The sequence below is a fragment of the Symphalangus syndactylus genome, chromosome 10 (genome assembly GCF_028878055.3).
Source record: "Symphalangus syndactylus isolate Jambi chromosome 10, NHGRI_mSymSyn1-v2.1_pri, whole genome shotgun sequence".
Lineage (NCBI taxonomy): Eukaryota > Metazoa > Chordata > Mammalia > Primates > Hylobatidae > Symphalangus > Symphalangus syndactylus.
This window is the reverse complement of record NC_072432.2, coordinates 42672601-42686625: the sequence shown is the minus strand read 5'-3', so window position 1 is coordinate 42686625 and position 14025 is coordinate 42672601. Positions and strand designations below refer to the sequence as shown.

Sequence of the window (14025 nt, the reverse complement as noted above, 5' to 3'; positions counted from 1 at the left end):
CAAGAGACTTATATAAAATCTGCCATTAGTATTTGGCCAGCACAGGTGTCAGAGGAATATATTTGGTTGTACATCTTAATATTTTTTTTCAAAGTAATTTGATTCATTTCCTATATCAGGAAATTATCAGATCCAAACACGCACACACGGGCGCACACACACATACAAATATATGCACACATCCAGTACATTTTTAATTCTCTAGCAATTAAAGAAAGAAAAGATTAAGCTGGAAAAAAAGAGAGATTTAAAGCATTCACTCAAGGAAACACAGCCATGATATACTTTAAAAAATGAAAATTATTAAAGACTATTTTAATAAAAGTTTTATAAGCATAAACAATAATCAAGTGAGGATCAATCCATATTCTACTATAATGTGTTGGCAGTCTATATATATATATATACATATATATACGTATATATATGTATATACATATATATACGTATATATATGTATATACATATATATATACATATATATATATGTATATACATATATATATATATATATATTTTTGAGATGGAGTCTCGCTCTTGCCACCCAGGCTGGAGTGCAATAGCACGATCTCGGCTCACTGCAACCTCTATTCTCCTGCCTCAGCTTCCCAAGTAGCTGGGACTACAGGTGCATGCCACCATGCCCAGCTAATTCTTGTATTTTTAGTAGAGATGGGATTTCACCAGGTTGGCTAGGCTGGTCTTGAACTCCTGACCTCAGGTGATCCACTGGCCTTGGCCTCCCAAAGTGCTAGGATTACAGGCATGAGCCACTGCGCCCAGCCACTCAATATATTTTTTTTTTAGTGTCATTCATACAGAAAAAAAGAACACACTTTTAAAGTTATCCATGAAAGTAACAGTGTATTAACAGTGCAGGGTAATTTTTTTCTAAAACCTATTCCAAAGTCTAATGTAATAATTGTCCTATTTCAATCAGTCTGGCATCATCTTGTTATTTTCAACGGAATTCAGTTTCATAATACTAGTTCATAGATGTGTGTAAATTTATTGTGTGGCCAAATACAATGACGTTCTTTATTCATCTCACAACAGAATTAAATTTTTTGCAATACAAAAGGAAAAACATATGGAAAATAGTCACTTTTAATGGATATTTGAGTCTGAAAAAAATCAAATAGGTTTAGAATTAAAAATCAAAGACCATGGCTTGAACTGAGGCATATTTCTGTCTTTTATTAATGTTTGAGTTATATGCTAAAGACGAGATTATTCATCAAGTCCTTCACGCAATATGTTAGTAAATGGGATTTTGGTTAGTAATTGCTTAAACCCTGACCATGTAAGCTCCCAAATCACTCAAAATAAGCTTTTACAATGGCTGGAACTGAATTAAAACAGTTAAGAACACCAAAGAGTACCTCTTGATTTTATTAAGAAATGCATGTATGAAAATCTATTAACATAGGGGGAGATCTCTGCCACCCCACTACGGTTAAGAGTAAGCTTTTCCTTTTCCTTTCTTTGCTTTCTCTTTTTCCAACAAATGATGGGTTATGTGAGAGTTTTTTTTTTTTAAACCATATAAGGAAATATGGACTTAATTTTAAAATATAAATAAATAAAAGATGTGATGCCTCTGGTTAGAATATTGAATAAATAATTCTGACTACTAGAAAGTATAATGAGAATTCAAGTGACCATTGTGAAAATGTTCACAAAGCTTATGCACAAGCTATTGGGGTCATATGCTTAAGCAGGGCTCTGCTGTTGTTACTTGTACAGAGCTTCACTAATGGTCCGATAATAGGGGAGGGGAAGGTCGGCATGGAGGTTCTCGTAATACTTTATAGTGGTGTAAGCACGACAGCCACTGATTAATTACTGCCCTGTTCTCAACACACATTAGATTACTAAGCAATCTCGTTTGTCTCCACAATGGCTTCATAGTTGCAGAACACTCTCCTAGAGAATATGTTAAGATGACTTACTAACGAACTTTTGATACTAGTGTAAATTTGCGGTAAAACTTCTTGTCTTTCAGATGATTGAAATGAAGATTAGAAAATATTCAAAAGATGGAAAAATGTATATATAAGCAACTCTTTTGGGGGAGATAATATGGGCGTTTCAAACTTCAATTTCATTTCAGACAGCAATAATGCATCATACTGCTTTCAAAAGGATTATTATGGTGATCACCTTAAAAATATTAGGACACATTCGTCTGTTTTTACTTGCTCTCTTTTCTAATTTCCTTACCCTCTCTCCCATTTACACACATAACAGTGTTTGGGGTGGGGGGAGTGTCGTATAGTTTCAACATACACTGAAAAACTAGACACTCAGCTAAGAGTAAAAAAAATCACTTCACTGTAAATGAATTTCTCAAAGTAGCTCGTGTTAATATGTGCTTCTACGGAAACAACTCTTTCTGAATGCCAGCTTAAGCTTCTCCATATGATTTTTCTCAAAGGCTCCCTTTAAAAACCATCATTACTATTTATTATCTTCTTGTTACATAGACTGTTACTTTTGTTTCATCACAAATCTCTGCCTGTTTATTAGCAGCTCTGCCACTACTATCAGATGACATTTGTTTTACTTAATGTATGTAGTTTTAGGGAAAAAAATTATTGAACTGCTATTACTGCATTATATGAAAAAATTCCAATGTACATTTAGCTGACACTGCATCAGCTGCTATTTAAACTGGGCTTAGCTAATGGACTTTTAATGTCAGCGGGGTTATGTGCAGTTACTGGCTATTAGCAGAAATGGCTCCTTTCTATAAAAATCACTTTTCCTCAAGTGTGTTGTTTGAACATTCCTTTCTCTAATTTAGTGACTGTCACTGAATGCAAAACAAACTCAAGGACTCTGGAGTCCGCTGTTATCTTTAAGACCCTCTTTTTAAACTTGCATTCAGCATTAAACAGGCAACCTCCCTCATTAGCATTTAGACTTGTATTCTGAAAACTTTGTAATGCATTATTATTTATTTTGCTGTTCTTAGCAGTGTACTACATATTTCACTATGAAAACCCCACATCATCAATGAACGGTATATGTATGAAAGAAAACATTCAAAACAGTTTGCTTAATCCTAGAATTTATTTACACACTTTAAAAATCCTAGTTCAAAAATGCCAAGTGATGTGGAAATGTATGACAATAATAATCAATATAGGTTTATATATTGATGTATTATGTAAATATTTATACGTTAACCTGTATTTAATACAGTAGTGAATATAAGTAAGGAAGCATATTATCACTATATCCTGAATAAAATTCTGTTTATTCTTTCTTTAGTAACAACCTTTCCCTCCTCCCAATTAACTTTATCTTCATCCATTTAAATAAAGCTTTAAATGGAAGTAATGGATAAACCTGGAAATAAAGCCACCAATATGGCATGTGAGGGTGTCCAAGAAAATCAAACATAACTCCATTTAATTAAGAGCTTGAAACAAACCATCACTTTATTCTGGTCAGAGAAGAACAGCACAACTGACCTCTTCTTCAATCAGCCCACATGAGAGGTCACCTCATGTAGGGTGCTTACCAGGGACATGCTGTCTCTTCTGGAGAGCACCCAGAGAGGGGTTCATAAATGTGAAGAAAGGATTTTACCCCTGCGTGCACTGCATGCATAAAAGTCGACAGTCTCCTTTGGTCAACAAATTATAGTCCACCGTGTAGGAAAACAACAGCAGTTCTCCTCCACGGCTTTGAAACAAGGCAGTGAAAGTGGAGATCCCCTAGTCTCTGTCACTTGGATGACAGGAGAGAACTTGTTTCCATCAGGTAAGCCACTGCACTAATGAGACAGAAACATCTCTTTGGAAACTGGGGAAATGAGTTCGCAATTTGCCAAGAGCAAGGCAACCTTTCTCAGAAAAGTAAGATGTAATTCTTCATTCAGAAATCAGTGATTAAATCCGAGTTCCTAGTCCTTGACTACCTTCATGAATTGGTTTTATAAGTTAAAAAGTTTTTTTCATTTGTTTGCTAGGCTCCATTGGTTTTTTGAGAATATTGCCAAGTCTGTTTGAAAATGAACTCTTGCTCCTAAAATATAAAAAGCTACAGACACACACACACTGACATACAATTTGTGCAAGCACATATATGCTCACAGGGAATTAGTGAACTATATTTGTCTTCTCCTTGTCGTTCTTCATTTCATTAAGAATCAGCCTGGAAACACCCTCCCAGGAAATATTTCCATATTTATTTAATTCAATAAAAAATGGCATGTGTATCTTTCATGTGATCATCATGTCTAATAAATCCAATAAAATGATCTTCTCTCCCTTGCTACTGGGAAAACATACTTACTTTTCCCAGCCATCCTTCTACTTTTTTTTTTTTCCTAGCCAAAACTTTTCCTAGCCATCCTTCTACTTTTTTATTTTTTTATTTTTTTTTTTTTACCATGTAATGGTAAATAAACTATAACATTTTTCACTGTGGTCATTTTAATTCTATACAGATTTATATATGTGTGTATATATATAAAAAAAATAAAAATGACAATACTTAACAGAGTAGCTTAGGAAGTAGCATTTTATAAAACCCCTGGAGGATACTAGTATACCACTGATTTAAATCTAGATTTCTCAAACAAGCACATCCTGCCCAAATAGTTCCAATAAAATTCAAACTTCTTAAAAGTTTATACCTTTTAAATACTTCCCAAATTCTTTTGCTATGTCGATTGAAATAAGTGCAAATCAAGACTCTATTTAGATAAAAGTTTCAAGTCAGAGGGCCTGTTGAATAATATTGTGATGAAATACTGATCTAGGGTCTCGATTCCGGATAGCACAAATAAATCATTTGAACATGTCTGTTTTTCCTCAGCTTCTGAGAGCAGTTACTCAAATGGGCTTCTGTTTTCCACCACCCTGCATGCTCTGTGGGTGATGGCTGTGGGAGGCAGGGCGGGGAATGTCTCAGCCTCCTTCAATCCTTGAATTTGATCCCTAACACATTTTTAAGCTTTATTCTTTCATCATCTTACAGAGGAGATCCAGAAGGAAAAAGGAAAGTTGCTAAATAAAATGACAGGCGTCATAATCAATGTTTCATTTAGAATGACTTCGAGATTGCTGCTTGCCAAACTGGAGCACTTCCACCGGGCAGCTACAATGTGTATATTTGCCAAACACTTTATTCAATGAGATAAAATATATCATTTTTCCTTAATCAAAAGCAAAATTTGAATGTCAATGTATTTCACATAGACATACAGCTCAAAGTGAAGTTACCATTATTTACTTTGTGTTTCCAATCATAAAGTTTTTGTTGTGGTAATAATTTGGTTACTTGTTTGATTTTGATTAGTAAAAACACAGAACTCCAAAAATCGTGTATAATAACATAGTGCTCTTGTCACTGACTACCATTTTTAGCTTCTATAAAAGTTATGGAATACCACTGGCTAAAATATAATCTTTGATCTAGTTCTTCAAAGGGTTTTTAAGGCCATATGAAATTCCAAAAAGATATTAGAATTATTTAAAACACTGAATTTGAATACAAGTAACACATATGCAAATTCATAGAGAATAGAAGAGTCCCAAATTGCTCCTTTTACCTTTAGTAAAGGTAAAGTAGTCCCCCTGCTTCTCTGCGGTTCACTTTCTGCAGTTTCAATTACCTGAGGTCAACTGTGGCCCAAAAATATTAAATGGAAAATTTCAGAAATAAACAATTCTTAAGTTTTAAACTGCATGGAGCTCTGAGTAGCGTGACAAAATCTCTCAGACATGAATCACTCCTTCATCCAATGTACGCATGCTGTATAGGCTCCCCGCCTGGTAGTCACTTAGTAGTTATCTGGGTTATCAGATGAAAAAAAGCAGTGTAGATGGGAATTCCATACTATCTGTAGCTTCAGGCATCCATTGGGGGTCTTGGAAAATATCTCCTACATTTAAGGGAGGACTGCTGCACATGAATTTCTTTTGCTTGTAATTATAAGTGGATACTTTTATATCATGTACCCCATTAGATTGCACTACACTTCTATTATCTAAGAGAATGTATTTTATGAATTAATTTAAAATGATCACTTTTATCTACAAATGCTGTGCTTTACTTCTGTACTACATTTTTATATTTTATATTATTATATACTCTAAGTTTTTTCAATTTTGAGAAAACCTGCATTTCTATTTATGGATATATTTCTATTTACGGATATATCCCTTACAACTGGACTGTAGATGCATTTTAATAAACAAGCACTATTCTGTTTTTATTGGAAAGAAATATCCACATATAAGGTGGCTCTTCTGAACAGAAATGAAAAGAGAGAGAACAATAAATCAGAATAGAGTTCAGGCAGGCCATGATTAAATAATCAATTAAGAGATTGACTGAAACTGAGAAATGTTAGCATGCATCAATGAACTTGTTAAGTGTGCTGAGGGAGTTTCTGTTGTTTCACGTCATCAGTTAGAAGAGGATATAATCCATGGTCATCTACATGAGGCATTTTTATAGCTCTCATAATTGCTGAGAAATGAAACTAGCCACAGGATCCACATGACAACATGATTAATGAAGGTAAAATCCCCTATCCTCACTACATTTTAAAATAAGTAAGACTGGTAACTCTGGTGTTAAATCTGAGTAATCAATATCATCTGCTAATATGATGATTGTGAGCCCTGGTATTTAGAATAAGAACTCTAACAGGCATATCTAGACAATGAGGTTTCACGTGGCTCCCCTCACTCTCACATTCCACTGCCACGTTGGCAATGAGATGTGTTTAGTTATTTAACTAAAAGAGGGTATTCCCCAAACATGGGGGTTTTCAGATGTTATACTTCACTTTTGCCACACAAAGCACTTTTGAATCACTGCTCATTGCTAATAAAAGCTATACTGACCTAAGGACAAATATCTGCGTATTTGGCACTTTCAAAGCTATAGCTCACTTTCTAAATTATAACTTCAACTTAATTAATGTCATGTCAACTTTAACACTATATACTCCATGTAGAAGGGGAGGTATGTTTTAAGTACTTATAAAATCTGGAAACATTCTTCTGTGTATTTCAAAATCTCACTATATATGAACAACTTTTTGGGGAGCAGCAATACTCAAAACGAAAAACCACAGTACAACTTCAACACAAAACTATTTTTTTAATTCTGAAATTTCAGCTCAATATTTTCAAACATATTGTTCATAAAGAGTCCAAATATCTGCAACATGATATATGTTTTGGGGTTTCATGAAAAGGCAGAAATTCTTCTGATGGCTCCATACAGGTAGACAGGATAAAAAAAAAAGTTTTCTATTTCTGATCTTGTTAGCTCATAAAAGTATTACTATAAAATGTTTTTATTAAAATCTCCATAAGTTTGAAAATAACAAATATTTAAAATAAGAGAAACTATAAATTATCCCATTACTGAGTTTCTTTTTTTAAAACTATAAAAAAGGGAAACACTAACGTTTGAATATCGCTCAAGGCAAACTTACTCTACTTCAAAGTAGCATTAAAAAACAGCACCAAGTTTCTGTGAGTAAAACATCCTTCAGCTAAGAGATACTGGAATAATACCAAAGGTCTCATATTCATGTAGCCCTCCTCCACAAATACATAAGCAATAACAAATCCAAGTAAGAAATGAAACCAAAGAAGCACCCATACATAGGTTTAAGAAATCAGGTTAAAAAAGAAAGGGTGCAGAACCAGAACCAACAATAGAAGCAGAATGACAATTTTGTAGGAGAAAAATCTAAACCGTAAGTAATATAAAATGCCCTACAAATCTCTTATCTCAAAAGTCTGACAGAAAACATTTGCTCCAAACATCCAAAGAATGGCAATAACCATTAAACGATAAGAATTAAATGCAAATATTTCACTAAAATATATGTCATCTAGATTATCTGTGCTGTTTTAAATTAGGATAACAAAACTTCCTATTGCAAATATAGTTTGAATAAATGAAAGTCCTGGTGAATTTGCTTTGCCTTCATGTTGACCTATTTTTACGTTTATTTTGTTTGAACACAAAACCAATTATGTTCTTTAGAGTATATACTTGTATACTTGTGTCCATTTTCTTTTAAAGAAAAACTGTTCACATTCACATAAAGGTCTGATTTTCCCCAAACCCTTATCAGAAATCCTGGGGTGCACCTTTTTTCTGTAATAGTGTTCATGGATTTATGAAAAGTTACCTTTCAGTATTCCTTGAGAAAACAGAAATTCAAGGACGAGCTTCTTGCAAGGACTTAACTGGCAATGACTTAACATGGCATTTTTAGAACTAATATTAGGTTAATTTTCCCAGAGAGAACAGAAGGGAAGAAAAGAGGCTGTGGAAGGGGATGAGATTCCCACAGGCTGTTCAGAGAACTGTACTCTGTCCAGGAGTTTACAATGATCTACTTAGCAGCATCTCTTCAGACAGCTCCATTTCTTGCTTTTGGGGAAGCAGTGTCAGCAGCTATCATCACTCTGAGTTCAAAATTATTGACCTTTAGTTTCTTTTACATCTAGATTTCTTTGCCAATGGTTTGTAGAATTGGAAGTCACGGAATAATACTTTATTTCTATGGGCTAAAAGCTGCTCTAATTGTAACCTGTAGTATATATTATCCTTATTTTTACATGTGAGGAAACTAAGGCACGGAAATGTTACATATCTTGCTCATAGTCACACAGCTGGAGGTGCTGGAAGCAGTATTATGAAGCATTGGTAATTACTATGTTAACTGACAGAATGGGCATACACCACTAACAGCCCTTAGCTTGTGCCTCCCCAAAGCCAGATGAAACTTGCATTAAATCTAAGTAAAATGACGTTGCAATGCAAACTTAGCTTCAAGAACATACAACTTCCAGCCAAATCATTGCTCCCAAGTTCTTCTGTGTAGAAATTTTAGAACCTCCCACCACCACTCACATTAGAATACTAGCTTCACCTATGTTTACTATCTTCGGATGTCTGAATCCAGAAACTACTATACCTGTGTCCGCTTTTATACTTAAGAAAGTGAATTATAATTCCATGGTTCTACTTCTGTCTTCCTGTAGGCCTAAAACTGCCTGGTTACATTCTGTTTCTAACAAATAGCACTCAGTCTGGGGTGCAATATGAGTGCACAGTAATTGTTTAAGAACTTTACTTCTAATACCATACTCTATCCAAAGAAGCCATTGTTTTTAATTTGTGAGGAAATGTGAACAGGTTTGTTTTTAACTGCCACAAATATAAAAGTCAAACTAAAAAAAACATGTAGGCTAAAACTTCAAGGCAATAGCACTGGCTCAATCTCAACCCCCACAATTTTCCCCATTATCTTCCTGAAGTGGTTGCAGCCTGTAATTTTAATGTTTCTTCTGAGAGTGACTCCCTCTGCTGCTCCTGCAAAGCCATGACCTAAATCAGAAAAGTGCTAAACGCAGTTAAGGCCTAATAGAGCACACTTGCTGTTTGCACTAATTGGAGAACCTAGCATATATTAGAGAACAGTTATGTTTAAGTCTCAACAATAATTCTAAATAAGCTAACAGGGTTTGCTTAGTAGAGCTCACGCCTTGTTCATGTCCTTAGCGGGGGTTGCTTAAAATAGATCCATACGAATTCTGACTAGGGCAACCAGCTCCAAACTACAATAGGAGGCGTTCCTATTTAACTCTTCACCCTCAGTATTCAGAATACAGGAGTGCAGGGAGTCAATAAATGTCAGTTATAACCTAATGATTCCTAATTCTTTGCAAGTGTTTGAAAAGTTTATTCTTTGAAGCTTTTAAGCATTCTCTAAGCTAGAATACACAAAATTATTTTTCTAAACAGAAGTAAACTAGCCTACTTTTCCTTATTGCATATTCCTAATGTGAATTCATAAACTTTCTGTATTCCTACAATGAAAAAGTATACGATAGAATTGTAATGAACTTTAGTTGTCTTCACTGTTGACTGTTTGTATGTACCACACCAATATGCAAACATGCATAAAGGAATTTTTACTCTTTTGTAGGAAGACATATGTTATTTAAAAAAAAAAAAACACTATGAATTAAGATAATAGGGAATTATCCCAATCTGATTAGAGACTTCAGTAATTTTTTGTCCTGAGTTTGGTGGAGTTAACACTCATAACACTAGTTGGTGCTAGATAAACAGCATATCAATGCTGTGTAGCCCAGATAAAATGCATTTATAAACCAGGAGGGTCCTAATTCAGAAGCACACTGAACACACACACACACACACACACACACACACACTGCCTTTTACTAGTAAAATCTTTCATTCTTGGAAGTCACAAACACTGCAAATTCCCTGGAGCTAGGAGTTCCCAGCAATCCTGAATGAAACAATTAGGGCATAGCTAGAAAGGAGAAAGTTGTTGCCTACAGCCTAGAGAATTTCCCAAGAACCTATTTAAAATGACTTCTGTCTAAACCACAGTTACAAAACTCAGTACACTCACAAATAATGCCTATTCTATGTTTCATCTTAAATATCTGTTGTTTCCTTGATTATCTCTGAAGATATATACATACTTCTAATTTTTGCAGTACTTCAACAACAGACTAAAAATCTCATCCACATTGTAAAGTGCTTAAATTAACTTTCCCATGTTAATTGCTCTTGGACTTTCATTCATAAGAAATAGTTCATTTGGATCTTTAAGTCATCACCACAAGGAAATCATATCTTGAGGGTATGGGGTAGTGTTCTAGTCCAAGGAAAGGAGAAAGAAGACGAATAAGAAGGAAAAGGAGGTCTGACTATCAGACCATTTATAAAATGTGTGATTCTGCGAGGAAAGTGTTAATAGTGGCTCAAGATAAACAGGCTGGGGTAATGTACTGCAGTGATGAAGGTAGTAGCTGATAGTGGAGTTTGGTGCTTTATCCTTCCTTTGATAACTAACAGACAACACAGGAAGAGCTGGTATCCCTGGAACATGGAGGATAACAAAGATAAAAGTGGTGGAATAGTGCATTTTACAGACCATAAGATTCAAACAAAAATTTTACTAATCAAAAACTGAAGGAACTAAATAAACGAAATGGACAAGAACTGCAGTGAAATGCACACACCCAACAGAGTACATTTTCTTTTTCCACTTAAGATGAGAATCAGTCCCCAATCTTTTAACTTGCCTACTCTATAAAAAGTGCAAGAGAAAAACAGTCTATCCTAAGCATCTTTTATTTTTAATCTCTTCTCCCTTCTTCTTTCAATATTAATCCATTTACAATCTCCTGTTTGATTATCTTTATTGATCCTTTTTCTACCCAGTCTTTTTAATTTGGTTATTGTAAGCTCTCAGCAGGAATCCTATCTCTTGTTTGGCATCTTTGGGGACTTTAACTTGTCCTTTTCCCAAATAGTTCTCTCACCGTGCCGCGTCCCCCTCTCCCGCCACCCACCCCCATGGCTCAGTCCTTTGTGTGCCCAATAACAGCAGGCGAATTCCACAGGGAGTCGCGCGGTTGATTCCACGACTATTCATCAGGTTGTTCACTTAAGCTTCCAAACACACCCCTCTAAGCACCCTTGGCTAGTGCCCTGAGAACTTCTTATCAATTTTGGGAAATCCACAAGCTATGATTCTCAGTGGAGATTCCTTTTTAAATAGACAGACAGATGAACTCTGGAGGTGTGCATAAGAAAACCAGAGCAGAACCTTAGGGATGGGAAGCATCTGGCGAGAAGGGAAGGAAGGATTTATGAGCAGGGCCACTTACCAGGGCAGCAGGAAAATTTACTCCCGAAGAAGCTATCGCTAATTCACAAAGCCTTGCTAATCACTTACCTCCCCACCCGGACCACACTCCTATGCTAGGCGCTCTCCTCCACTTCCAACACTCCCACCCCCACCCCCACCCCCAGCGCCTCTCTAAGATCAGAGGGAATGCTGTCCGGAAACCCTAGGGTGTCTGAACATCACCTGGGGAGTTGGGGCTACCGTGGAGCCTCCCTTTACTCTCCAAATTTGGAAGGAAGAGTAACCGAGAGTGAAGGGAGAATCCCTGAATTGCCTCTGAATGCTGCATAAGCTTCCTTCATCCTCTCTTTCAGGAAAAGCTGAGCTGCCTCGCCTGAGCCGGCTATCACCACTGAACTGGGCTAAAAGACCCAAGTAGGAGCTGGGCTTGGCCAGAAGTTTTCGGGCCCGGGTGACCCGAAAGAGACCCCGGAGAGGGCAGCCTTGGCGTTTTCTTCTCCGCTCCCTTCCAGTCAGCTTCCCCGGCTTGGAAGGCTGGGAGCTGCTGCTAACCCTTCAAACTAGGGGGACAAGAAGGGAACCGGGCGATCAGCTCCGGAGCCTCCCCTCCTCCCTTACCCATCCCCAACTCCTGGCCACACTCTTCCCAACCCGGCTTCGCCCAGGGCCCCGGTCACTTATGTTAAAGCTCACAGGCGTTAAATTAAAATGTCAGAGTTATAAACTGGTCGACTACTCCGGGGAGTTTCGGATTTGGTTTGAACAAGCAGCCAGTTCCCCCAGAGCTCCGGGATTTTTTTTTCTACGTCCCCTGGTGGGAGGCAGGCATGAAGCGGGGTATGTATGAGTGCAGAGGCATGCACATCCCGGGCCTGCCTCCAGCCGGGTACGCGGATTCGGGTGAGCTGTGTATTTCCACAGCACCTGAAGCAGCAGACGAGGGGGACCGGTGCTTTTGAGTCCTTGACAGTAACGGACACATTTCCTTAGCTGAGCACCCTTCTCGGGTCTAGTGTGCTCAGAGACTCAATGAAGATCCCGCTACCCCAGCCTTGGCACAGTGCCGGGAGCCTCTGCGCATCATTCGCTTCGGGGTGCATCTATGGTATGTCACACAGCGACCCGCACCGAGAGTCTCTCCAAACCTCTGTGTGTACAATATGCAACAACGCGCGCGTGCGGAGCTGAAAGTGCACAAGACACTCCAGGCTCCCACACGTATGGAGACGGATCAGATGCGTGTCCACACCCCGTTCGTCCCCGGTCCATTCGTGCCCATCTCGGAAGATAGATTAAACATAAATAATAATAATAATAATAATTAATAATAATAATAATCAAAGCTTCTTGACTAATTGGCAACGTGGAATTTAGAGTGGTTTCCAGTTGAGAGCAAGGAGGCAAATTGAGGAAGTCAAGAGAACTGGGGAGGAGGAGAGGAAGGAGGGAAGGAAGAAGCTAAGGGAGGTGGCCGCGCAGCCTGGCGGACCCCCTTACCTTGGGCGGCGGAGCCAGTGCCGCTGGCGCTGAGCAGGGCCAGGGCAGGTAGCACGAGCATTTGCAGCAAGTATCCCAGTCCCAGTCCGCAGCGGGCCGCTGTCGCCCGCAGACCTTTCCTCATCGTAGACAGAGGTGTGCCGGGGGAGGGGGGGAACAGAGAGACGCGCAAACAGCTGAAAGCCCCACTGGGCAGAAGCTGAATCCGTGCACCGCGAAGCACTCCGAAGAAATAGCGACAACCAAGCGCCACACTCCACTTTCTCCAAGGGCAGGGGCCAAAAGGGGGAGGAGAGGAGACGCCGAGGAGGAGTTTGAAGGTCCCTCTTTCCCAATGCCTTCTAACTGACGTCCCCCGCGAGCGACTGCTCTGCCCCCACTTGGGAAGTCAGGGAGGCGCAAGGCGGCCACCTCCGCCGCTCCCCCTAGCAGCAGGAGCAGCCGCAGCTCCGCCGCACGCCGAAGTCTGGACTGCTCTCCGGGTCCCCTCGCCTGTGAGGAACACACACAGACACCGGGGGTGGGGGTGGGGGGTGGTGGTGGGGGTTGAAGTGGGGGGAGTTGGAGGAGGAGGGAACGGAGGGAGGAAGCTTGGGCACCGTCAGGCGCTCTCGTCTCCAATCTCAGTGTTCTCACGCCGGCGGAGAGATGTCCCGGCTGTCGCTGCTGGGTGGCCAAGGAGGGTCACATCCTAGAGTAGGGCGCACGGGTGCGCGAAGGCGCTCGCCAAGGAGGCGTAGAGGGCGCAGCACAACTCCGCTGGTGGGTAACCGGGGGCGGGAGCACGCCCGCCCGCCTTATGTAAGCAAGGATTGGAGGGAGATCAGCGCCCAGGGCGGAAG

General features: G+C 38.9%; 1 protein-coding gene across 1 annotated transcript in view; it reads right to left on the bottom strand.

The window, feature by feature from the left end:
* UNC5C (unc-5 netrin receptor C) overlaps positions 1 to 13821 on the bottom strand; it is a 397344-nt gene extending 383523 nt beyond the window's left edge. The window contains exon 1 of the mRNA XM_055296967.2: positions 13184 to 13821. Coding sequence (XP_055152942.2) covers positions 13184 to 13307 — 124 coding nt within the window. The 5' untranslated portion in view covers positions 13308 to 13821. The remainder of the gene's footprint in view (positions 1 to 13183) is intronic.
* Positions 13822 to 14025: the final 204 nt, after the last annotated feature.